Source organism: Bos indicus x Bos taurus, chromosome 20 (genome assembly GCF_003369695.1).
Source record: "Bos indicus x Bos taurus breed Angus x Brahman F1 hybrid chromosome 20, Bos_hybrid_MaternalHap_v2.0, whole genome shotgun sequence".
NCBI lineage: Eukaryota > Metazoa > Chordata > Mammalia > Artiodactyla > Bovidae > Bos > Bos indicus x Bos taurus.
The window spans coordinates 63,765,389-63,792,752 of NC_040095.1; the positions used below are offsets into that span (position 1 = coordinate 63,765,389).

General features: G+C 43.8%; 1 protein-coding gene across 5 annotated transcripts in view; it reads left to right on the plus strand.

Moving 5' to 3' along the window:
* The window catches only part of SEMA5A (semaphorin 5A), a 565,569-nt gene that overhangs the window by 403,563 nt on the left and 134,642 nt on the right, over positions 1 to 27,364 (plus strand). For all 5 annotated transcript variants that reach the window (XM_027520271.1, XM_027520273.1, XM_027520269.1 and 2 more), the window contains one exon: positions 4,773 to 4,977. In XM_027520271.1, coding sequence (XP_027376072.1) covers positions 4,773 to 4,977 — 205 coding nt within the window. The remainder of the gene's footprint in view (positions 1 to 4,772; positions 4,978 to 27,364) is intronic.

Below are 27,364 nucleotides of genomic sequence, written 5' to 3' on the forward strand. Positions count from 1 at the left end.
CCTCACCACAAAGCAGCTTTTTTTCCTCCAACACCAAGCCAGATGTCCAACAATTCAACTCAATTCTGACACTGTTTACCCAGAGATAGCATCAGATCTCATGGTTGATAGACTTGGTCCTGCAAGACTCTCCCCTTGACCCTCGCTTCCAACACCAGTCTCCAGTCCAGGTTGTCACTCTTGCTTCCGACCTGGGCTATAGGTGGATCCCCTCCTTAGGTTTGTTAATCATCTAGAGAGGCTCATAGAACTCAAACATTTTACTTGTGAGAGCGTCGTTGTTGTTCAATCACTAAGTCATGTCCAACTCTTTGTGACTTCATGGACTGCAGCACACCAAGCTCACCTGTCCTTCTCCATCTCCTGGACTTTGCTCAAATTCGTGTCCATTGAGCCAGTGATGCCATCCAACCGTTTCATCCTCTGCCGCCCCCTTCTTCTCCTACCTTCAATCTATCCCAGCATCAGGGTCTTTTCCAATGAGTTGGCTCCTCCCATCAGACGGTCAAAACATTGGAGCTTCAGTGTCAGTCCTTCCAATGAATATTCAGGATTGATTTCCTTTAGGATTGACTGGTTGGTCTCCTTGCAGTCCAAGGGACTCACAAGAGTCTTCTTCAACACCACAGTTTGAAAGCATCAATTCTTCAGCACTCAGCCTTCTTTATGGTCCAACTCTCAGGTCTATACATGACTACTGGAAAAACCGTAGCTTTGACTATATGGACCTTTATCTGCAAGTGATATCTCCACTTGTTAATACATTGTCTAGATTTGTCATAGCTTTCCCTCCAAGAAGCAGGCATCTTTTGGTTTCAGGCAATCACTGTCTGCAGTGATTTGGGAGTCCAAGAAAATAAGCTTTCTTGTAAAGGACATAGCTCAGGAACATTCAGATGGAAGAGGTGCACAGGGAGAGTAGGGAAAAGTTTGAGTAAAGAGCATGGAGCTCTTTCTGAGCTGAGCATGCTTGCTGAATCTCCATGTGGTCACCAACCTGGAGGGTCTGAACGCTCCATCCTTTGGGGCTTTATGAGTGTTTTTCACTTAAGCAGGTTGATTAAATCATCTGGCCATTGGTGATGGATTCAACCTCCAGCATCTTTCTCCTTCCTGGAGTTCAGCGCAGTGGGACCAAAAGTTCCAACCCTCTGACCACAGGGATGGCAGCTCTGGCAGGCAGCATTCCCACCCTTCAGTGAGGTCCAGAGGTCACCTCAGTAACTTAACAAAAGACGCCTTTATTGTTCTCTTCACTTAGGAAGTGTCAGGGGTTTTAGGAGCTCTGTGACAGAACAGGGATGAAAACTAACTATATGTTTCTTATTACAAATCGCAGTATCACAGTGACAATTCAGGTTGCAGCCTAGGGTTAGGGTAGCCATCATGAAAAAGACAGGTGGCAGTGGGGGGTTCCATTCTGCAGCCCCAGCACCGCCCACCGCCCCCCCCCCCGCCCCCAGGTCTTGGAGTCTCCCAGGTCCCCAGACTCCTCAAGAGCAGCCAGAGGTCCTCAATTTCATATTATGCCTCCCGGGTTTTATGATGTCAATTTTAAAAGCACTGTGTGGAGAAAACAAAACCTGGATGGAAAACTCCATCCCCCAGGCAGACTGCTCCTTGTCTCCTGTGACTTAAGAATTGCTGCTGATTTCAGGAAGAGAAAACAGCCAGACCTGGCCACTGTCAGAACTAGAAATCGCCTGGACAGACTTCAGACCGTTTTGTGACACTGTTGTTAACGGGCAGTGTCTCTGCCCTCCACGTGTCATTGTTAAATACGGTAATTATATAAAATCCCCTGGCTCTGCACCCCCTGCCCCAGCACAACTGCTGTGTGTTCACTCGTTGATTCCTTCCTCCCTTCACTTATTCATTCCTTCCCTCTGGCCCCTGCAGCTCAATGGACCATAGAATTGCTGCCCTGCTGTGAGGCAGACCCATGGACCATTTATACCATTGTTTGAATGGCTTCTCTGTGCCAGGCGCACGGCCTGGCTCCTTGGCGTTTACAAGCCTCACAGCAGCCCTCTGAAGGGAGCAGAAGTGTTTTTGAACCACTTTATAGATAAAGAGACAAGGACTGCGAGGCAGGGACTCACCTGAGGCAGTGTGGTCCCTGGGCCACAGAACTGACCCTTCACCTTCACCCGACCCTCCCACCACCTGGTACCAGGGGAACCCCTGCAAAGATGCAGCATTTAAACTAAGCTTTGGACTGGTCTTGGCATCCATTTTGCTCCAAGATTCTTTAAATATACCATCAGCCTATCCTTTGGGGGCATGTAGGCTATTTTATCAAGTGCTACAAAAATATCCTCAATTTTTCACAAGCCATTTCCATCATCTACTTTTGCACCTCTAACCTATTATAAAACCACGTATTAGAAACGACATGTTATAAAGGTTGTTTTTCAGATGGAATGGACAGGGAAATTCATTTCCATCAACCCTGCCTCTATGAAGTTCTGCCGGGGATCAGCCTTTATTGGACCTAGGATTTAAAGTTTATGAAAGAAATGAGAAATCGTGGTGATAATTTTCTGATTCTGTATGCTGCCCTGGGAAAGCTTGGCTTGCTTTTCCGCCCCTCTTTTAACCTCGTCCCTGTCCAAAACCATCCTCCACGACACTTGCCAGCCTTTGCACAGTGCAGCTCTGAATTTAATTCTCCGCAGTTTCCAGGCTTGGATTTTTTTTTTTCCCTGCTTTAGTCCCAGAGTCCTCTGCATGGTATTTCTACCTGAAAAGTCCACTTCCTTCCTTCCTGTTTCCTTCTGGTTTCTTCCTTTTCTCTCTCTTCATCTCCTTCCTCTCTCACATCCCTTTAGTTCCTTATGCCCCCCTGTTCTTAAAAATTCATCATTGTCAGGGAGGAAGAAAGTTTCCTCTGCCCTTCTAGCTTCTTCCAACCAGTCCAGGAATTAAATTTGCATGAGACAGGTTAACACGAGAAAATCCAGCACAAGTTTAATAACACATACACAGGAGAGGGACCCAGGAAAACTGAGTAACTCCCCCTAATGGCAGAAACCCTCACCTTAAATACCATCTTCAGCTAAAGATAAAAGAGCATGTTGCTGGTACTGGTTTGAGACTTCAAAGAGGAGGAAGGCAATTGACCTGCACATAGAAAAGCAAATGTTTGGTAAACAAGAGTTTGCTGGGCCTGCAGAGACTGATGGACACAGAGTGGGCTCTGGTCTCTGGGCCCTGCTGAGTTTTCCCCACTACAGTCTGCCCTTATTCAGTGCAGACATCTCTGGAAATAGCTCTATTCCAGGAACAGGCCATCTATCTAAATTTTGTAAGCGTTTAGGGGAAGGTCACAGTTTCTTCTCGAGTCCTTTGGGCCTCCGTTGTTTTCCGCTCTGAAAATCGTTCACATGCCAGAGAGATGTTTGGGGTGGCAAGCTTTGCTGCCCTGCACCATGTTTTTATTCGATGCTTGACTCTAACCAGAGTTTTTGTTTCTTTTGGCTTGGGTTAGATAATAAGCACATGATAATAAGGCAGAGTGTTTCGTTCGTGGAATTCTCCAGGCAGCAGTACTGGAGTGGGTAGCCGTTCCCTCCTCCAGGGGATCTTCCCGACCCAGGGATCAAACCTAGGTCTCCCACACTGCAGGCAGATTCTTTACCATCAGAGCCACCAGGGAAGCCCAGATAATAAGGGCACAATAATACGGCTAACGTAGTGTTGTGTAGCTTATGTGAAAGACAGCAGAACAGTATTGCATAGTTTACAGATTAAAATGACCTAAATCTATCTCTGTAGAATCCATGTCTTGCTTATAGACCTGCCATCCCAAAGAAAGCTAGTAAATCTGCGTCATGCATTTGATGGCTGAATTTTCCACCTGGGAATCTGATGTGTCTGGCAGACTGGACAGTGTGCATTTAGCCAGACAACTCCCTAGGGGACTCTAGAGGTGATGAGGAGATGTTATGCATATGCTATTCAAATTAGCAGTGACTCCTACTTCATGTTTTTTTAAACTTCTGATCATTGATTTATTTTTACTTGTTATTTTATATTGGAGTATAGTTGATTTACAGTGTTGTAATAGTCTCAGTTATACGGCAAAGGGATTCAGCTATACAACGCAAGGCAATGTGTTTGCATGCTCAGTCATATCCAACTCTTTGTGACCCCGTGGGGCTCCTCTGTCCATGCGATTTCCCAGGCCACAATACTGGAATGGGCTGCCATTTCCTTCTGTAGGGTATCTTCCTGACCCAGGGATCGAACCTGAGGCAGACCACTGAGATACCACGGAAGCCTGCTCAGTTATTCTTATACATCGATCTATTCTTTTAAAATTCTTCTGCCATTTAGGTTGTTAAGCAGATTTCCCTCTGGTCTACAGTAGGTCCTTGTTGGTTATCCATTCTAAGTATAGCAGGATATACATGTCGATTCCCAACCCCAAGCTATCCCCTCCTCACCCTTCCCCTGGTAACCATAGTTACCCCCTGGTAACCATAAGTTCCTTCTCTAAGTCTGTGGGTCTGTTTCTGCTTTGTTGATGTCACTTCATTTTGTTCTGATCATTCATTTAGGATGAGAGTTGAGAAGACTCCCCAAATACAATGAGCTCAGATCTAAACTGGGAGAGACACCAAAAATGGGGGCAGTAAGGGGACTGGAGAAGGGGGCACATTGGCACCGGCAGATGTTCAGATTGCCAGTCGCCCGCCCAGCCAGGCTGGCTGGAGCGGCCCTGGGTGTGCAGGTGGCCGGGCCTGGTAACAGCCTCTCTCCCTCTGCAGTGTGGCACCGTGGACCAGGGTGTGTACGTGAACCTCACGGAGAGGAACCTGCAGGACGCGCAGAAGTTCATCCTGATGCACGAAGTGGTGCAGCCGGTGAGCCCTGTGCCCGCCTTCATGGAGGACAGCAGCCGCTTCTCCCACGTGGCCGTGGATGTGGTGCAGGCCCGGGACGCCCTCGTCCACATCATCTACCTGGCCACAGGTAGGAGCCCGCCCTCCTCTGCTGAGTGTTCTGTCGGCTTCTGATTTTGTGTGTGACCTCGGTGCCACGCTTTGGGTCTGCCTTCTTTCCTCCAAGCATCAAAGTGCTGTCTTATCTTCATCACCCTTTTTGAAGTAATTTAATCATCTGTTTTCAGTCTATTAGTTATAACTCTAATTGGAAAAGCAGTTCCTAATTTCTCTCTTTTTAATTTTATTGAAGTATAGCATCAATTTTAGCTGTATAGCAAAGTGATTCACTTATGTGTGCATCTGTGTATTATTCTTTTTCGTATTCTTTTCCATCGTGGTTTATGACAAGATATTGAATGTAGTTCCCGGTGCTCTACAGTAGGACCTTGTTGTTTATCCATCCTATATCTACTAGTTTGCATCTGTTAATCCCAAACTCCTAGTCCTTCCTTCCCCTATTCTCCTTGCAACTATGTCTGTTTTCTATGTGAGCCCATTTCTGTCTTGTAAATTCTGTTTCATTTCATTTGTGTTGTGTTTTAGATTCCACCTAACTCTCTGTCTGTGTCTGTGTTAGTTGCTTAGTTGTGTCTAACTCTTTGTGATCTCATGGACTGTAGCTCAACAGGTTCCTCTGTCCATGGGATTCTCCAGCCAAGAATACTGGAGTGGGTTGCCATTTCCTTCTCCAGGGGATCTTCATGACCCAGGGATCAAACCCCGGTCCCCTGCATTGCAGGCAGATTCTTTAACATCTGAGCTATAAGGGAAGACCTATAAGTGGTATCATATGGTATTTGTCTTTCTCTGTCTGACCTACTTTGTTTAGTATGGTCATTTCTAGGTCCATCCTGGTTTGGGGTTCTAATTCCAATCATGATAGATGACAAGCCATTCAGTAGATACGTCCTCTAGAGACTAACTTTTCTTTTCTACAGACCTGGTTTTCTTGCTTTTGATATAATCTACTGCTTATCGATAAATTCATTCATAGTAGAGCAAGATGTTACTAATGCCAATCACAGGATGGGCGCTGGGAGAAGACGCCATACATAGAACTCTTCTGTAGTTTCCATGACACACTAGTCAGGTTGTTTGTTAAACTCAAGGGGAAGTGGGGATTGCCGTGGATGAAGGCCCCTTCCAGCAGGGAAATGGCCATGAATACAGAAAGAGCCCTGCTCCCGACCTTGCTCAGGGCCTAAGGGCAGACATGCAGAGTTCTCCTAGCAGCTGGATACATGGATAGTATTTAATTTGTTTAGACTAGCTGGGTGATTCTAACTTTAGGGACTCTTAAATTATAAATTTCATGTCTCAACCAGGTTCTGGGTCTTTTCATTTATCTCTTCTAGCACTGCTGAATACATTTTGAAGGTGATATCTTCTTTTGCAAGGTTTAATTCAAAATACAATTTAGCTTTAAAAGGATGTCATTTGAAATGATCCAGCAGATAGCTTTCTTCTTTATTTTCAAGGCATTGAAACGTACAAATGGAATATTAGAAGGAATATCCAAAAATGCCAGCCTGTTTTAACTAAACCTGCTAAGAGCTGAACCATTTCTGACAAGTAGGGATGTCAAAGATGGCAGAATTGGACTTTTAGAATTCAGAAGGCTGATGTTTATGTGGGCTTTTATTTATAGCGTGGATGGGCCTCCCAGGCGGCACTAGTGGTAAAGAACTCACCTGCCAATGCAGACGAATCAGAAAAGCAAGGTTTGATCCCTGGGTTGGGAAGATCCCCTAGAGAAGGGCATGGCGACCCACTCCAGTATTCTTGCCTGGAGAATCCCACAGACAGAGGAGCCTGGCGGGCTACAGCCCATAGAGTTGCCAGGAGTCAGACATGATTGAAGCGACTTAGCATGCACATAGCCAATAGATGACATCAAGGCAAACCTTGGATACATTTGATGGTAGAGCTGATACTGAGCAGACATGGCAGGACCTTACTGTCCATATGCTGTACATCATCCAGACATTAAGAAGGACTCAGCTGATACAGGGCTTCCCTGGTAGCTCACCTGCAGTGCAGGAGACCGCGGTTCGATTCCTGGGTCGGGGAGATCTGCTGGAGAAGGGATAGTCTCCCCAGTCCAGTATTCTTGGGCTTCCCTTGTGGCTCAGCTGGTAAAGAATCCACCTGCAATGTGGAAGACCTGGGTTCCGTCCCTAGGTTGGGAAGATCCCTAGAGGAGGGCATGGCAACCCACTCTAATGTTCTTGCCTGGAGAATCCCCATGGACAGAGGAGCCTGGTGGGCTACAGTCCATGGGGTCACCAAGAGTCAGACATGACTGAGGGACTAAGCACAGCACAGCTGATACAGCATTGGTATAATTACCATTCACAGCCAGTGAATATGAAGCTGAACTACTTCCTAACTCGCTAGTAGGGTCAGTTGGGTATTTTGGGTTTAGCAATCAGATTTGGTAATTTTTCTTCCTTTACCTGGGGTTTACTTGAATAAGCACAAATTGGAGAAACCCTGCCCATGGTCATTTGAAAGTCGGTTACTTCTATTTCTCAGTACTATCTAAAAATCAAAGTGAAATGGGCCTTTGTTAATTGTGCAGCTCATGGTGCTTCTTGCAGCTCGAATGATATTGTCCCTGCTGGCCAGCACTGCACTGAGACCAACAGCTTTTCCTGTGCACCTTCTGGGGCTGAGTCTTTGCTACTCCCATCTTTGTCTTATCCAAAATCTAGCCAGGGCGAGACTCATTCTCTGGCTCATGACTGTGAGGATATTTTGCAGGTCTTCTCAGAACAGGAGGCAACATGGCCATGTTGCCTTTAGAATATTTAAGAGTGGTGTTTTATGAATGACTGAGTCTTATAACCAAACAGCTGCTGAGTTCCTCTCTCCAAGGACAGAATGAGCATCGTGTTGACCATCCGTGGATTCTAGGCATCTTGATTTTGGGAACCCCCATCTTTTAGGGCCTGTGTCCTCCCTCTGTGACATGCCTTTGCTAGCTCTGTGTATCTTCCTGCCCCTCATGTGAGGCTATCTCTCTTGCTCTTAGCTATGGCTGTTCTCATTCTCTGTTCCAACCCTGCAAATACCATTCTGTTTCAGAGCTTCTACTGTCCTCTCTAGGGAGAAATGTATTGCTTTTTCTGACTGGGCCTCAATTCCAATGTCTACAGATTTGCTCCTCCAACATGCTGTCACTCTTGTTAAAATGTGTGTATGTGCTTAGGTGCTCAGTCATGTCTGACTCTTTGTGACCCCATAGACTGTAGCCCACCAGGGTCCTCTGTAGCCCACCAGGCTTCTCTGTCCATGGACTTTTCAGGCAAGAATACTGGAGTGGGTTGCCATTTCCGTCTCCAGGGGAATCTTCCTGACTCAGGGATCGAACTTGGGTCTCCTGTATTAGCAGGTGGATGCTCTACCACTGAGCCACCTGGGAAACCCCTTGTTCAGGTACCACATTCTATAATGCTGAGCCCTCTGCCACCTCTGCTAACCATTTATTTTATTTTTTCCATGACTGTTTATTTCCTTAATTCGAGCCCTTATTTCTGGGGTGCTGTTTTGGAATACTGTTTGTTCAGTGAGGGCATGGATAAGACTCACCTGGAGGACAGGTGAAATGCAGGTTCCTGAGCCCAACCACATGAGATCTTGATTCAGTACAGAGATGGGGGTGTTTTTACTAGGTTCCCAGGTCAACTCAATGCCAGGCATTTCTGGTCCATACTTAAGAAGTGCCCTTCTACAGGAAATAGTGATGATTACTGACTTAGACTCACTTCTCTATAATGAATGTACTTTGCTTATCTCTGTGCTTGGGCTCTGATAACATTGAGATTGATTTCTAATTGTTCGTGATGCAGATATAAAATCTGTTACTTGATGTGAACATTACAGACATTTTCACAGCTCATCTCACTTGCTGGGATTCTTTGCTAATCAGGGGAGCTACCAGGGCTTCCCTTATAGCTCAGTTGGTAAAGAATCTCCTGCCTGCAGTGCAGGAGACCCCAGTTTGATTCCCACATCAGGAAGATCCACTGGAGAAGGGATAGGCTACCCACTCCAGTATCCTTGGGTTTCCCTTGTGGCTCAGCTGGTAAAGAATCTGCCTGCAATGCAGGAGACCTAAGTTTGATCCCTGGGTTGGGAAGATCCCCTGGAGAAGGGAAAGGCTACCCACTCCAGTATTCTGGCCTGGAGAATTCCATGGACTGCATAGTCCTTGGGGTCACATTGTGTCCCATGGGGACACGACTGAGGGACTTTCACTTTTAGCAAAGCAGATGTGACTTGACTTGAAAGAAAATGTTTTAAAATGAAGCAAGCTAATACAGAATGATTAAAATATACCAGGCTAAGAAATAGAAATCATATTGATAGGACTTGGTGGTCTGGGCTGGACAGGCAAAGATACCTGGAATGACTTCCCTGAGATAAAGGAAGAATAGAGTCTGTACATTTCAAATCACACCATTCTTGAGCAATATTAACTTAGAATAAATGAACACTGAATATAGTCAGGTTAAGATTTTAAATTACAATAATAAAGAAATATTCAGGTGCTCAGGACAAAAAAAAAATCTACAAGTGGAAAAATAAAGGTGGTTCTAGAATACTCTCTGACTGCATAAATCTGTGAAATGTAGTCTGAAATGTTCTGAGAAAAAGAAAATATGAATCAAGAGTATTATATTCAATTAGAAATGAAGAAAACAGACAGACATTCCTCAAAATGAAAATCTCAAGCAATAGAATAAACACCAGGAGTGTCTTCTACAAGCACAAAACAAGACTAATTACTGGCTGGATTCAGCCAAACAAATTATGGAGGAGTTTTGAAAAGAAAAAAAGAAAAATAAAGCAAAACAATGGAGCACTTAAGACTAGATTTCAAGTAAAGCAATATATGTAAAAATTGGAAGAAAGTTGAATGTGACTCAAGAGTTTTCATTCTAGGCTAATCTTTCCTTCAAAGATAAAGGTACATGGAAAATTTAGGAATATAGCATCTATGGTTTCTTACTTTTGAAACAGAAAACTGTGTTTTGTAGTCAAAGAAGAAAATTAGAACAGAGATGTCAGGAAAGAAGTCATAGAAAAGGGATGGCTGGTGAGCTAAGGATGCGTTTTCATTTTGGATGAAAGACAAATTAGGGAGTTCTATAGAACATGAGGGCTTCCCTGGTGGCTCAGCGGTAGAGAGTCCAAATTCAGCCAATGGAGGAGATGCAGGTTCAGTCCCTGGGTCGGGCAGATCCTCTGGAGAAAGATATAGGAACTCACTCCAGTACTCTAGCCTGGGAAATCCCATGGACAGAGAAGCCTGGTGGGCTACAGTCCATGGGGTCACAGAGTCAGACATCATTTAAAAACTAAACCACAATAGAACATGAAGGCCTCTGCGAGTTGATGGAACACCCTGTGCACAGAAAACTTAGAGAAGGGCCGTGAGGGTCCATCACTGGGGATGGTGACTGCAGCCATGAAATTAAAAGACGCTTACTCCTTGGAAGAAAAGCTACAACCAACCTAGACAGCATATTAAAAAGCAGAGATGTTACTTTGCCAACAAAGGTCCGTCTAGTCAAAGTTATGGTTTTTCCAGTGGTCATGTATGGATGTGAGAGTTGGACTATAAAGAAAGCAGAGCACTGAAGAATTGATGCTTTTGAACTGTGGTGTTGGAGAAGACTCTTGAGAGTCCCTGGACTACAAGGAGATCCACCAGTCCATCTTAAAAGAAATCAGTCCTGAATGTACTTTGGAAGGACTGATGTTGAAGCTGAAACTCCAATACTTTGGCCACCTGATGCAAAGAGCTGACTAATTGGTAAAGACCCTGATGCTGGGAAAGATTGAAGGTAGGAGGAGAAGGGGATGATGGAGGATGAGACGGTTGGATGGCATTGCCGACTCGATGGACATGAGTTTGAGTAAACTCTGGGAGTTGGTGATGGACAGGGAAGCCTGGCGTGCTGTAGTCCATGGGGTCACAAAGAGTCGGACATGACTGAGTGACTGAACTGAACTGAACTAAGCCCGTCCTCAGATTTTCCTGGGCTTCCTTTCCCTGGATCCTCAGCCATTTGCTCCATCCCAGGTGCCACCTGGGCTGCTAGATGCCTGGGCAAGACGATGCGCTTTTTCCCACTGATGCTGATCAGCTTGTGGCCAGGCCCTCCTGCCACTTCTGGACATGGATGGGACATCACACTGCTTGCCTGGAATGTGATTCTCAAGCAAATGCTAAACAATCTGGGAGACGCAACCTGGAAGTTCAGGGGAATGAACTTCCAGTAAGGTGAACGTTGATGGACAAGAGGCACGATATGGAAAGGAACCACTAATAAATTTCCTTTCTCTTTTTTTCCTCCAATGGCCAGTGGGTTCTTCACATAACCAAGCAGATGTCTCAGCGTACAGGGGTGGCCCACAGTGACCCCTCACTTGGCATTAACCCCTACCTTTCCTGCTCAAACTTGTCCCTCACTCACACGTCCTGGGGTTGCACCCCTAATAATGCATCAGCTCTTAATTCTTGCTTCATGTTCAGCTTTCTAGGCAATCACACTAAGGAAGAATTCACCTAACCATGTAGAGTTGCCTGACTGTAAACAAAGGCAGGGATAGATGATATAGGCTCAATAGACCAGATTAAGACTTTAATCTGAGTACAACAATAATAATACAACAAAACTTTGTAAAAAGAGGAAATTATATGCATCAATAGATGTTTTCAAAATCATTGAGTAAGTTGGAAAAAAAAAAAAAGACTAGTGTCCATAGTACCTGAAGAAGGGATTGGAGAGCAGTAGCAAGGGCAGAAACAGGATAGAACTTATTTTTTACAACATCAGTATGATTTTAAGGCACGACCTGCTGGTTATATAAGAACAAACAGGCAGTGTAGTGACATGTCATTCAGTGAAATTGTGTAATGAAGACTAGTCTGCGGTCAAGGCTGTTTCAGTCATAAACAAGATGGGTGTGGTGGCCTTGGCCGGCAGACAGGCAGTGGCGGTGTAGACTGAAGCATGTGCTCTCAGCCGGGCTATACAGCTCCCAAGGAAGCAAACATCAGTTCTTAAGAGACAAAACCCTTATTTTGATGTGTAAGGAACAGACAGGGGGAGAAGGGGACAACAGAGGACTAGATGGTCGGATGGAATCACTGACTCGATGGGCATGAGTTTGAATAAGCTCCAGGAGTTGGTGATGGACAGGGAGGCCTGGCGTGCTGTGGTCCATGGGGTCGCAAAGAGTCAGACACGACTGAGCGACTGAACTGAACGGATGATACATGCACCACATAAACAAATACACTATCTTTAGTAAAAATTTCATGGACATGAGGACAATTACAGAAAAAGAAGTAAGATAGTCTCCTTGCCAGAGTGATCATTTTAAAAAGTTTGAGAAACATTGCTGTTGGGTGTTTTCATGGAGGGAACAGAAGTAAATAGATTCAGTGTATGTTAGGTTCTGGAGGTATGTTTGGGTGAGGTAAGGGGTCATATCAAAGAGTGTCTTAATTTTCTTGCGAGGCGGCAGTTGAAGCTGACAATCTTTTGACAGCGTTTTCTGAGAAGGGAAGAAGTTGAAGCTTTGGTGTCAAACTCCCTGAGTAAACAAAAGGGACTTTCTGTCCTCAAGAAGCCTATCTTTCAGAAACAGATACAAACAATAAAACAAATAGCTACATTAAGTGTTAGATGGGGAAAAAAGAAAGCAATAAGAAGGAATGGAGGAGGGGAAGGTTTCAGTGTCCCTTCTAAGGGTAATGCGTGAGATCCATCATGTATAATGATTTCCAAGAGGGAAAAAGAAACTGGAATTCTACTTTCCAGAACTCCAGTTTGGGGAAATAAGTGAGTTCGAATATTTTCAGTAGAGACTAGACCCCTTGAATGCGGGTTTCATAAAGTTGCTAACCCCTGCTGGGAATCATCTCCCTGAGAAGGAAAATGGAGCTGCAGAAAGAGTCACTAAATGGGTGACATTCTGATGCTCACGTGGGGCTGGGGTCAAACCAACCAGAGGGAAGAGAAAGGAGATTCCCCGGTGCAGATGGGAGACCAGACTCACGAGTCCACGTGGCTTTTCCACAAGGACCATGGAGAAAATATCACCAATGATTCCATTCTGTTTTCCCTCTTTTCTTTTCCAAATAGATTTTTAATACAAAACAGGCATTTTTTTTTTAAATTGTCACTTGCTATTAACAATGCTTAAAATCCAGAAATCAGCAATATTTCCAAAATGAATTCACAGAGAAAAAACAAAGAAATAAAAAATGTTCCAGAAACTTCTGTAATGATCATCACCTAGCTCAACCCCGCTCTTGACTTATTTCCCTGAATATAGTTTCTTCCAGAACCTAATTATCCAGTTTTTCAGCTCCCTTTCTAAAGAGAGGAAGACAAGACTGCTGAGTAAAGGAGGGGCCTCAATATTCCCTGGGACTAAAGTACACAGGACTTAAGACCCCAGGCAGATCTTTTCAAGCACCAAAATTTAAGTAATACATTTAATGCTGCCATTACTAACAATTATCTCCCTTAATATTTATAAGGAATTTGAAACTACTTAAGTTTCACAGGCAAGCATCAATCTGTGAAAATCCTATGTTGAAAAGATTTTTTACAGTCACTCCAAATTCTCTCCCTCTCAGTGGAAGCTGGAAATCCCAATCTAATCCAGGTTTGCTCTGTATGTGCCCATTTATGTAAGGGCTTCCTCTAGGCTGAAAGGGAGCATTACGTCATTTGAGTGCTTGATAAAATTTAATGAATTTTCAGTTTAATGATAAAATACCTGTAGTGAATAGCAATAATGTAGGAAAATGCCAGTTTCCTGGTGTCACGGGCTCAGTTGTGTTCCCTGCAAAACGGTCTCAGAATGTGAACTTATCTGGAAAGAGTCCTTGCAGATGTCATTGTGATGTCTTGTGTGCTGCGCTCAGTCATGTCCGACTCTTTGCAACTCCATAGTCTGTGGCCCACCAGACTCCTCTGTCCATGGGATTCTCCAGGCAAGAATGTTGGGGTGGGTTGCCATTCCCTTCTCCAGGGATCTTCCTGATCCAGGGATCGACGCTGGGTCTCCTGCATTGCAGGCAGATTCTACCACTGAGCTACCTGGGAAGTCCTATACCGGAGTAGGGTGGACTCATAATCCAACGTGACTGGCATTCTTATAAGAAGAGGAGAAAGACACACACGAGAGAATGGCATGTGACAAATTAGCAGAGATTGGAGTGATGTGACTGAGCCAGGGAACACCAGTGATGGACAGCCAGCACCAAAGGCTGGGGAGATACCAGGAAGGATTTTATTCTGAGTCTCCAGGGAGCGTGGCCCTGCCAATACCTTGATTTCAGACTTCTGGGCTCCAGAATAGCGGGATGAGAAATTTCTGCTGCTGTAAGCCACTTAGAATGCGATATTCTATTGTAGCTGCCCCAGGACACTAATTCACCTGGGTATACTTTTCCACTTTGCACCTGATGTTGCAGCCAAATTTTAAGTGCTAGCCTCTCCCCTGACATTCCTCAAATGTCCTGAATGTGACGAACAAAATTAGTGTTTTAGTATTACTTTATGTCAGGCCCAATTAAAATGAACAGTCTACTGTTGAATACAATTTAATGTATGCCAAACCACTTAAAATGGTATAACAACTTTCCTAATTATAAGAACATTACTGCTTGCTTTTTAATGTGTTTTGTTTTTAAACATGTTTTCTGAATAATTTTTGTACTTTAGGCCTAGTTCCCCAACCGCAAAATAATCTGAATTATATGCTAATTAGTAAATATCACAATTTAGTCCAAATTGATGCAATCCACTTCTGTCTTTATGGGAGACCCAATTTTCATTTTTTTCTCTGCTTTCTCTCTCCTACCTTTCTTTGGTTCTGACCCATGTAAGTCTTTCATTCTTTCTCTTTCATATTTCACGAGATCAGTTTTGATTGAAAGTTGCCCCAGGAAGTAAATTGTTACAGTCGGTGGACAACACAAACTGTTTATCTTTACCTCATCTTTTCATATAGATCCTGTCTGGTGCACATTTTTGGTGTAACTCCTTTAGAAATCAGGACAGATACTGGAGGTTAACGATGATAGTTCTCCCATTCCCAGTCTTGCTGTTCTCCTATTTATACAAAACTCTTGAAGCCTATTATTGTTTCTGTGTGACATGACATCATAACTCCAAAGAGGTTTTAGTAATACCCACCAAATATCCCAGGTTTCCTTGTTCTGTGAATCAGAGAGCTCCACTTCTGCAGAGAAATATTCAAACCACTTGCTCTGCAAACTTCATAAGGCAAGTCTAACGTAGATCACCAGTTATTAGAATGCATAATTTAAGGTATGTTTTTTGTAGATACCTTTACCCTGGAAATTCCATTATGAGAAGACTCACTTCTCTGCTAATTTGATTATGAACCTGCAAGTTTTATTATAAAAGGATTTCTGTAGCTGATCTTAAAAACAAACATTCCCAGAGGTAATAGGACTCCCAATTAAATGGCTACACCATCCTCATTCATTTTGTCATCTGGAGCTAAATACATTGTACAGTTATTACCAACACTTGTTAATGGCTCCTATTTATAGAAACTTGGTTAAAAGGGTTTTTGTCCAAATATATATTGTTACAAGGGATTTTATCTAAATCCTATATATGGGGTCACAAAGAGTCATACACTACTTAATGACTGAACAACAACAAATGTATATAAGGGCTTCCCTGGTGGCTCAGCGGTCAGAGTCTGCTTGCAATGCAGGGGACATGGGTTCCATCCCTGGGTCAGGAAGATCCCTTGGAGGAGGGCACCAACCCAGTCCAGTATTCTTGCTTGGAGAATCCCATGGACAGAGGAGCCCAGCCAGCTACAGTCCACAGGGTTGCAGAGAGTCGGACATGACTAAAACAAATGAGCAATCACATACGTATATAATATCTTATATATGCATATTAATATATATATATATATATAATCTTAGCAGTTTAATACGAAATACATGTATTATCTTACAGCTTCCGTGGGTCAGGAGACTGGGCTTGGCTGGGTTTTCTGCTCAGGCTCTCACCAGGCTGTGTCAAGATGTGAGGTAGGGCTGTAGTCTCCTCTGAAGGCTGGACTGGTGAAGAATCCACATATGGGTTCATTCAGGTTGCTGGCAAAAGTCAGGTCCTTCTGGCTGTGTGACTGGGGTCCCCAGGGTTTTGATGGCTCTTGGCAGAAACCATCTCATGTCCTGCAGGCGGCCTGCAGCTGCTCCCCACCCAGTCTTTTCCATCCACCTGCAAAGAGCCATCTTCTCAGGAAGGGTCCTATCTTTTAAGGGTTTTCACCTGATCAGACCAGGCCCACAAAAGATAATCCCATTCTAACCCCAAATCAACTTATTTGGGATCTTAATCACATCTGCAGAATCCCTTTGCTGTTGCCATACAAGGTCAGCTAATCACAGGAGTGATATATCATCATCAAAGCTTGGACCACTCAAGGAGAGGCACATATATATAATACATGTAATTGTGGGGCCACCTCAGAAATTTGGGGGCTTCTCGAGGAGGAGAAGGGGACGACAGAGGATGAGATGGCTGGATGGCATCACTGACTCGATGGACGTGAGTCTCAGTGAACTCCAGGAGTTGGTGATGGACAGGGAGACCTGGCGTGCTGCGATTCATGGGGTCGCAAAGAGTCGGACACGACTGAGCGACTGATCTGATCTGATCTGATCTGATGGCTCAGCTGGTAAGGAATCTGCCTGCAATGCAGGAGACCCCAGTTCGATTCCTAGGTTGGAAAGATCCCCTGGAGAAGGGATAGGCTACCCTCTCCAGTATTCCTGCCTGGAGAATCCCCATGGAAGAGGAGCCTGGTAGGCTACAGTCCATGGGGTTGCAAAGAGTTGGACATGATGGAGCGACTAAGCACTTAAAAATTTTCTGCTGTAGGAAGTTTCTTGAAGCCTCCACCCACACCTGCTACCCACTCCTACCAAACAAACAGATAAAAAAGCCTCTTAATGTACGTTTCGATTTTGAAAATTTAAAACTAAGTACAAAATGTTTCCAGTCCTGCAGTTATTAGGGCCGTTCATATTTAAAAGGCAAAAACCTGTGGCTCTAGTCTGGGCTGGCCCAGTTACATCGATTATTTGTTCTCCACCTGGTTGTCTAGCCCGGACTAAAGTGCTCATAGCAGAATGAAGTCATTTTTCATTGGCTCCGATGCTCCATGAGCTAATGTCTGCACTGGGAAAAAAAAATCAATAATGTAGAAGTGGAAGTCTGGGGGAAAATGCCGTGTATTTATGGCATTTCACAGATAATTCCCTCACAAGCTAAAAACAAATAAACAAAATATCTTACAACATTAAAAATGCAAGGGCCATCCCCATGTCTGCCTTCTCTCTCTCTCCTTCCTTTCTCTGGACTGTGACCTTGAGGAGCGGTGCTTTCCTGACTGTGGGGATGAACACATAGCCTGTCAGGAACATTTTTCTGACATCACCCTACAGGCAGGGAGGGGACTGCACAAATCTCCCAGGGGTTGCTTCCTCTCTGACACCCAGGTATTCCAGGACCACTGGGGAGCTGTCTGGATTCCCACAGTAAGAAATTGTCCAATACTCAGTTGGCATGGACCTCTGTGAACACACAGAATCAGAATGAGGCTTTGTCATTCATTAGGAAATGCAAGAATCCACCTCCCAATGCAGGAGATGCAGGTTCCATCTCTGGGTCAGGAAGATCCCCTGAAGAAGGAAACAGCAACTTACTCCAGTATTCTTGCCTGGGAAATCCCATGGACAAAGGAGCATGGTGGGCTACAGTGCATGGGGTTGCAGAGTCGGACACGACTTATTAACTAAACAATAACACCAAGAGAGTGCAAGGGACAGACTCAGGACTCCCTCACCCTGCATGTTGCTGATGGGCAATAAAATAATTGTAATATTGCTGTCAACTGGCCCACCGTCATCATTCTCTAACCCATTAAATCAGAAAGCAAGATTCTTCTTAGTACCATAAAATCTGGAATAATTTGATTCTGTTTATGATGTGTTAACAAATTGAATCTTTGCACTAGAAAAACTCAGATTTCACTCTTGCCCTGTGAAAGGAATGTTGTCCCTGGAGCAAATGTTTCTAAAATGATTTCATCTCAACACAGGACGTGGTAACATAGGCTTTGCAAAGTGTTGGGTTGCTTGGGCCACAGTGGACCCGCATCTGATGTCTAGCAGCAAATTATATCTAGGATTGTTTACATCTTGGCTTTAACCATCTGCCTTTTTCATTCCTTGTCTAAGCACTTTCTGCCATCCTTGCTGGCTTGTGTATATGATCCTTACCTAACAATAATGACCAACCGTTACTGAGCAGATTTAGGCCATGACCTCCAGGTAATTAAATTCTAAAGCCGACAGCAGTGCACACAGAAGGGCCAGGAAGGTATAAGTGCAGTCTTCACTGCATGATGAAATATCATTAGCAATGACATTACATGCGGCCTTTTTTTCCAGAAGTTGTTACACAGCAGAGTGACTGGAGGAAAAAACTCCCTATCATTTCTTTGCAAATAAACCTTTGCAGAAGAGATGGGGGTAAAGAAATCCCTTAGCACAGAAGGAAGAGGTTTGACAGACCTGATAAGAGAGTGCCAAGGTGTAGTGGGTGACGTGCACCTATTAATACTGTAGTTTCCACCTGGAGCCCATTAGAGGAAGTGGTGAATTAACCCAGGTGGGAGGAATTAATCCTTCCGCCAGGATGCCTGCAGAAAATTGTAATTGGTGTAAACAGCTTGATGGTAGTGTGATTATCGACAGGGCACATCTATAAATCTGCGCGGGTGTGGGAAACCGTATTTGTCTTTTGCAGAGATGTCAACATCAAAATTTCTTTTAACTTGTTTCTTGCAAAAAAAAATTGCCTAATCCTACAGTGTGATTAAAAACCCATCCAATTATTTGTTGGTTTATGATAGTTTCACCTACTTTTCCTTACTGAAATATTGAAATAGTCAAATCGATGTTTCCTGAACAGAATATTTTATGGTCTTTAAACAGAATTCTCTTTCCAAAAAGATGCTGCAGAGGTTCTTGTCAAGGAACCATACAATTCTCATAGTATTAAGAACAAGATAATGTTTTAAGGCAATGCCCCTCTGAGCAAATGCTGTTCCTACTTGGTCCTATCTGATTTACATGTTGGGTAAATAAGTATTTCCTTGGAGATGCTGAAGGCATGACTTTTGCTAATGAGACCTTGTAGTATATGGAGAATCAAGGCAGCCCAAACTTACCTCCTAAAGTCAAGAATATCTGAAATTATAATTATATATGTACGAAGTTGCTCCCATAGATGAAAAAGAAATGAACACTGAAGTTGATCCCAGTTGTGCATTGGCTGATAGTAAAAGCCAAATCAGTGCTGAATGAATGGACAGATGAAACCAAGGAGTCATCTGTCTATCTGTCCAGCCAGCCATCCTTGCAGTCATCCAGCCCATTGTCATTATGTTAACTAAACCCAAATGTGAAAGAAAGAAGAAAAAAGCTCTGAGCTTTTTCACCATTTAAGAGCATTCAATGCAAATTAATTAACTTTTTGACCAAGTGAATAATTATCATCACTTTTTGGATTTCTGAAGGCTACAAAAGCTTAACTCTGTATGAAGCTATTAAAGCATTTTGAGATTAAAACAATGTTCAGAGGGCAGTTCTTGTTATCTATTTTTAGTCTAATCTTGCACTCCAACTGAGTACAATGAAACTGATTAAATATGTAATTTTTTATTTGAAGAATTAAACTTGAGTAGAGAGAAAGGACAAGAAAATTTGCTCAAGATAGATGATTGCTTTCTTTAACAAGAAAATATGTGTTAAGCATTATCATGTGAGGCTAAAATATTGAGAATTATCTAAAATTACTACAAGTTCCTTATTAGAATCTTAAGTCAAGAACAGTAGAAGTTGGTTTTTACACCAAGAACAATATAAGGTTTTATGACCCTTAATTTCCATGTATTTGTGTTGAGAAATGGAATGTGAAAGTCACTCAGTCGTGTCTGACTCTTTGAGACCCCACAGCCTGTACAGTCCGTGGAATTCTCCAGGCCAGAATAATGGAGTGGGTAGCTGTTCCTTTCTCCAGGGCATCTTCCCAACCCAAGGATCAAACCCAGGTCTCCCACACTGCAGGCGGATTCTTTACCAGCTGAGCCACAAGGGAAGCCCAAGAATACTAGAGTGGGTAGCCTATCCCTTCTCCAGGGTGTCTTCCTGACCAAGGAATCGAACCAGGGTCTCCTGCATTGCAGGCGGATTCTTTACCAACTGAGCTACCATGTTTCCTGCCATATCAGTAAACAAGGATATCACAATCATCAATGATTTCAGTCTTCCAAATGTGAAGTTCTGAGCTGTCAGGACACCCAGGAAGGAGAGGAATACTTGCCCTCCGGGAGTCATCAGGCTGCAGCCACTCCCTAGAGTGAGCACTGAGGAACTCAGGATGTGAAAAAACCCAGGATACTGGCCCCAGATAGCTGAGATGCATATGAAAGGAATGATTTCAGTGAGCCCAGACTCTTGAATCTTCCCATACATAGAAAAGAACTAAATTCCTTACCTTGAAATGTCTGGTTTTCTTTAATTCACAAAATACTTTGGATGTTCAGACTGCCTGCCCTTTGTTGCAAATTTCTATGTAACCTGACTCCTCGCTGCCATCCCCAGCATTCTCAGAGCAGTTCTCTCAGGGTTATTGAAATGCTGTCTCCCAGGCATGAAGTCCTAACAAGTCCCACCGAATAAAACATAACTCTCAACTTTTAGGGTGTGACAATTTTTGTCGACAGCGTTAATGATAAAAATGTCAGTAATTGTCTAACTATTCAAAATATAAAAAAAAAAGATCCTCACTTATAGTATTTAGAGTGATATTAAAATCTAATTATCAGTGTAGGCATTTCATGTAGATACTCATTGATATACTCAATTAATTTTTAAAATCTGAGCTTGACCGTAGCAAAAGAACACTGGTTCAAAGTGAAAGCCCTATCTGCAGAGATGTTGACTTGTCCTTGGTAAACTGGTTATTTCAAAGGCCATCTTCACAACACACTATTACTCTGAGTTCAAATATATATATATATATATATATATATAATATATATAAAATTATATATTTTATATATAATTATAAATTATACTGCTTACAAAATATTGGCATTTTCTGTTTAAATTGTGGGCAGCATTAATTTCTCGCCACACAGACCGGATAACGGTCAGTTGTCTTGATCTTCATTGAATTGCTGACTTGCGAAGAGCCACCTGCAGCTTGTCTTCAGGACCTTCTAGCTTTCAGGGTTGGGGTTCCTTAACCTGCACCTCTGGGTTCCTCAGGTTCTGGAGCCTCCCTGCCTTGAGCTCCAGGTATGCCAGGAGGCCACTGGCCCAGTGAAGCTCATCTTGCCCTGGCTCGGCTCTGACTTATCATCCAGTTCAGTGACTTGACATCCTGTCTCATGGCCTGTGATCCAGTCTTCTCTCCAGTGTCCGGGTTGTGTCCTATCTTCTCTGGCATATCCCTATCCCAGGAATCAGGGCCATTCCTGTGCCCTGCAGTTGGTGCCCACTCCCTCTTGCTCCATCTCCAGACACCCTCCTGTTTCCTTCTCCGTTCAGTCTCCTGCTGTATGACTTGGACCCTCACTTTGGCCTTCATGGTTGGAGGATGTACAGCTAGTATTGAGACCCAGCTGCCCCTTAGCCATTTAAATCCTAGTTAGGGAAAACCAGTGAATTTTGTTAGGACTCATTGGCATCCATGAAAGGTTCAAGAGACACGTGGGAAATGAGCCTTGAGGCCAACAGGCTGAGGGCCCTGGGCTCTGCATCCTTAGTGTGGGGCCTGTGTAGTGGCTGAACATCCCAGCTCTTCATCTCATTAATGAGCCACGATGCAGAGCTGTTTTGTGCACACAAACATTTAATAACACATATCACACCTGCACAGTGGAAACCCGCTGGGGCTTTCCTATCCCTTGAGTCTTTGGTTCTTATTTCAGACTCCCAATTTCACGGCCTTGGAAGTCCTCAGCTCTCTCCACGATTTCCACTAATGAATTCTGAGCTTATGCTCAGGAAGTCCTGTGTACTCTCAGGCGGACCGTGCTTCTCACGCTGTCAGACACACACTCAGCTCCCTCACCAGATTGTGTTTAAAAAAGAACAAGGCCCGGCAAGCCTTGAGTGAGTTTACAGACAACGCTGTGAGAAGTTCAATGGTCATGGGGAAGTTTTACTGGCAGCTTCTGGCCATCTCCCAGCCTCCCCTCTCCCACCCTTGATCTGTCACTCTTCCTCTCCAACCCTTATCTCCCGTGGAACCTTCTTCCCTTGACCCCTGCCCCGCCCCCTGCCCACATCCAGATCTAGAGCCTGGATAACAGGAAAGTGTGTAAGCTCGCATCTCAAGCTCAGTCCAGGGCACTCCCCAAAGAATAACTGGTTCTGTCCCAGAGGAATGTTAGGGAATAGCAGTGCATATATTAATCACTTACTTACTACATACTTGTAAACTGCATACTAATTATTACTTACTACATACTTATGATGCCTTTTGTTTTTAATACTCGCTTTTAATGTAATATATTTGCCTCTAAATCAGCTTCCTATCGTGTAACTGCATGTGTGTAATGGCCTGGGGTGCATGTGGTATTTCCTGGTGGTGTTAGTGGTAAAGAACCCGGCTGCCAATGTGGGAAACATAAGAGACACAAGTTCAATCCCTGGGTCGGGAATGTCCCCTGGAGGAGGACATGGCAACCCACTCCAGTATTCTTGCCTGGAGAATCCTATGGACAGAGGAGCCTGGCAGACTACAGTCCATAGGGTCACAAAGAGTCGGACACGACTGAAGCGAAATAGCATGCACACACATATGTGGTATAAGAGATAGGTCTGCCCATCTGCCTAAAGTGGTAAATTTGCCAAGGTCAAGAATTGCATTCTATATAGTAGTTTTCCATTTTTAAGAAGTTTTTTGAGGGGAAGGGTTAATTGTAGACTACTATTTTAGATAGATATTTTAGGTGTAAAGAATAATAACATGGTCAAATCAGTTTCCCTGAGAGCTCAGTTGGTAAAGAATCTGCCTGCAATGCAGGAGATGCCAGTTAGATTCCTGGGTTAGGAAGATCTGCTGGAGCAGGGATAGGCTACCCACTTCAGTATTCTTGGGCTTCCCTGGTGGCTCAGCTGGTAAAGAATCTGCCCACAATGCGGGAGATCTGGGTTTGATCCCTGGGCTGGGAAGATCCCTTGGAGAAGGGAAAGGCTATCCACTCCATTATTCTGGCCTGGAGAATTCCACAGACTGTATAGTCCATGGGGTCACAAAGAGTTGGACCCAATTGAGCCACTTTCACTTTCTTTGACTTTCACTTTCAAATCAGTTTACCCTCCAGCCAAGTCACACAGCAGAACTGCACCAGTGTTCTGGGGGCCTCCCTCTTTACCCCACCTCAAGCCATGAACTCTTCCCCAAGTATCCACAGTCCTGAGTTTTGTTTTTATTATTGCCTTCCTTTCTTTGATAATTTCACTATATTTTATTCCCGAGATGGCATTGCTTAGTTTCATATGGTTTGAACTTTCAGTAAGTGTGTTTATGTATATTCTCCTAAGACTGTCTTTTTAAAATTTTGTTCAGCATTTTTTTAAATTAATGATTCATCCATGTTTGTGCACATAACTAAAATCCCTTCGTCTTTGCCACTCTGCAGTTTTCCAGTTTGCCTATACTGAAGGTAATATTGAGGATTGATATTTGGGTGGCTTCCAGTCTTCTGTTGTTGTAAGTGGTGCTGCTCTTGGGTTGGCCAAAAGGTTTGTTTGGGTTTTTCCAATGTGTCACCCTTGTAAGGAACAGTTAATCCTACACATCTATGAGCCGGAGTCCCCCATCCTCCCCACTTTGATTGGACACCCCTCCCCAACTTGTCCTACTTTCCTTTTCTGCCTGGTGAATGCTTGCTCATCTTTCAAGGTCCAGTTGAAGAGTGTAGGCTTCCCCTTCCCCACCCTCTCCTCAAAGACTGGTTAAGGATTTCTTCCTGTACATCTAGGGGCACAGAGACTTGGGAACAATGGTCTGGCTTGGGAGGGTCAGAAAGTGGGTGGAAGCTGGCTCCTGAAAGACAGGGGGATGCTTTCCTAGTGGAGAACGTTTGGAAAAACCTTCCTAGAAGAAGACCCTGGATATAGAAAAACTGCAGATATAGAAAGGCATGCACTGTTCCGAAGGTGAAAAAAACTGCATTCACTGGCGTTACAGGCAGAGAGGCAGGAAAGTGAAAGAAAATGTTAGTTGCTCAGTCATGTCTGACACTTTGCAACCCCGGACTGTAGCCCACCAGGCTCCTCCATCCATGGAATTCTCCAGGTAAGATTACTAGAGTGGGTTGCCATGCCCTCCTCCAAGGGATCTTTCTGACTCAGGGATCAAACCTGGGTCTCCTGCATTGCAGGCAGATTCTTTATCATCTGAGCCACCAGGGAAGCCCTGAGAGAAAAGATCAAATGAAAACATTGAATAATTGAAAAATTTATCCTAATGAATGGAAAGGGATTTAGATGCATGAACAGATTTGCACCAAAGGGGAGATAACAGTGCAGTTTGGGGATACTGAGTTCCAGTTTCCTGGGGTAGGTCTGATGGTCGGTTAGAAGTCCTTTTTTAAAGAGAAAGGTTTGGGTCAGTAATGGAGGGCTCAGATTGGCTTTGACTCCATAGGAATGGGTGAGATCATGCCTGAAAAAAGCTTGTGAAAAGTCCAGCTACTCAACAGCTGGGACTATCAGCCACTAGTTCGTAATTAGTGCAATGCAGTGATTCAGAAAAACGACAAAATAATTGTCTTACTCCATTGAATAGAGAGCTCTTTTTTTCCCCCTCTAAATTAATGTTGCACAAGTACAAAAGTGCTTTGCATAGATCTGTTCAGCCACCTCAGTTCATACCTAATGGGATCAGAGGCAGGACTGATTTTACCACTGGGGGTGAGAGGGTCGTTTAGACTCCGTGTTCCTGCCTGGTGACTGTCAATGAAGAGCTGGCAACCTGGCCAACTGGGTCGTTGTTTGGTAATTTAGATACAATAAATCTAAGGCAAGTAATTACCTTCTAGAAACTTGAATCGCCACCTTAGCAGAATGATGGGAGAAAGAAGCTGTGGGGTAGGATGGGAGCTTAGAAAAGATACCCAGAGGACTCTATTAATTGCACTTTCACTTCCAATGGAATATGGTTTTTATTCACAGGATGCTCCAGTGGTAAATTTCCTGTAAGCATCAGCTTATGATGTAGAGTACTTAGAGGAATGTTTTGTTTCATTTTGGTTTTCAGAAAGGCAGTGGAGGTTGTTAAAAAAAAAAAAAAAAAAAAACCATCATCTATTCCTCTCTTTTATGTGAGGCCAGTACTGACAGATGTAGGGTGCTTGTTCATTTTAGACAAAACTTGAGGAGGGCTTATAATCTATAAGCTAAAAATAGCAATAAAGTAATAACAGTGAATTATTATATAACATACCCTGCCTGCCAGGCACTGTCCAAGACTTCTGTGTAGATAAGCTCCCTACGTGGCCCCTGGTCTGTGAGCTGGGTCCCAGGGTGTAGGAGACACAGAGGTGAGTGAGCTGGAGACAGGAGCCTAACCTGGGCCCTCAGGCTCCAGGGTCCACACACTGGACCAGGTGCTCTGCTTGAGCACCTACTGGGTGTCAGGCACAGACACTGGTGAGTCCCCAGTGAATAGGTCAGACTATGTCCACCAACAAAGACTGCCTGGAATTTACATGCTGAGGGTGACAATATCTATATATCTGTATCTATATATCTATATCTATATCTATATATATATTTTTTTGCCCAGACCGTGTGGCTTGCAGGATTTTAGTTCCCTAACCAGGGATGACGGAGAAGGCAATGGCACCCTACTCCAGTACTCCTGCCTGGAAAATCCCATGGACGGAGGAGCCTGGTAGGCAGCAGTCCATGGGGTCGCTGAGGGTCGGACACGACTGAGCGACTTCACTTTCACTTTTCACTTTCATGCATTGGAGAAGGAAATGGCAACCCACTCCAGTGTTCTTGCCTGGAGAATCCCAGGGATGGCAGAGCCTGGTGGGCTGCCGTCTATGGGTCACACAGAGTCGGACACGACTGAAGCGACTTAGCAGCAGCAGCAACCAGGGGTGAAACTCAGACCACAGCAGTGAAAGTGCCATAGTCCTAACCACTGGACAGCCAGGAAACTCCCTCGATACGGTTTAAAGTAATACTTTGCGATAAAAGAATGTTACATATAATTTATGACTGGGATGGCTAAGCTGGCTTACATGTCCTTTTTATTTTTATTTTTTTGAGAAAAAATAAGCCATTAGTTGAATCTGATAAACTGAGTTAATTAAAATCTCCTTTTCAGGCATACACCAGCCAAGAAAGCCTGTTTTTGTTTTTTTTTTTTTTTCCTCCTAATTCCCCTTCACTATATAAATGTGATACTGAGCTCCCAGTGCCAAGACCAATTTAATTCATTTGCTCAATTATGGGTTAAAAGAAAGACCTTTGGAAACATATTCGCTGTCTGCTACTTGGGACTAACAACCAGCTGAATTGATGAACTTTGTATAATGATCTGTTGCCATGGCAACATGCTGCCCAGTGAGTGGAAGAGGGCACTTCGTCATTACCTCACAGATAGTGCTCCGAACAGCAACAGATGCAAGTACAAAGGGCTTCCTTTTAGTCTGCAGTCACTCTGGGTCGATGAGATAAACAATAAAAATGTCTCTTGGATACAGCAGCAGAGAATCAGAGTCAAATGCACAATTGGAAATAAAGCAATTTTGCTTCCCTGATTAGTGGCCTTGGTGTCTGCACTGAATCTCCAGCCCCATCACAGACGACCATCATCAGGATGGCCACCTAACTGGCTCACACGTTGAATTTCTATACTGGATTCAGCACACGGCAAGTTGAACATCCCTTTAAAATACAGCAGAACTTAGAAAAGTAGTTAAAGGAGAATGGAATCAAGATTTAAAAGATTTAACCATCCAAGACTTTGCAATAATACTGCATTTTTGTCATACAGTTCCCTGGAATATTTGTCTCTTTGTTTCATGGTATGACTTCTTTCCTTTCTTAAAACAAAAATTTATATGTGTAGAGTATGCTACAGGTCCACCCTCCTAAGTGTTCTATTGAAACTTAGAGGAGATATATATTTATTCTGTGTTTTGGAAGTGCTTCTGGCTGCTATACTCAAAAAGAATTTTTAATTTCTCTGAACCTTTCTTTGTTGTTTAGGGTTCTCAAGTTCATT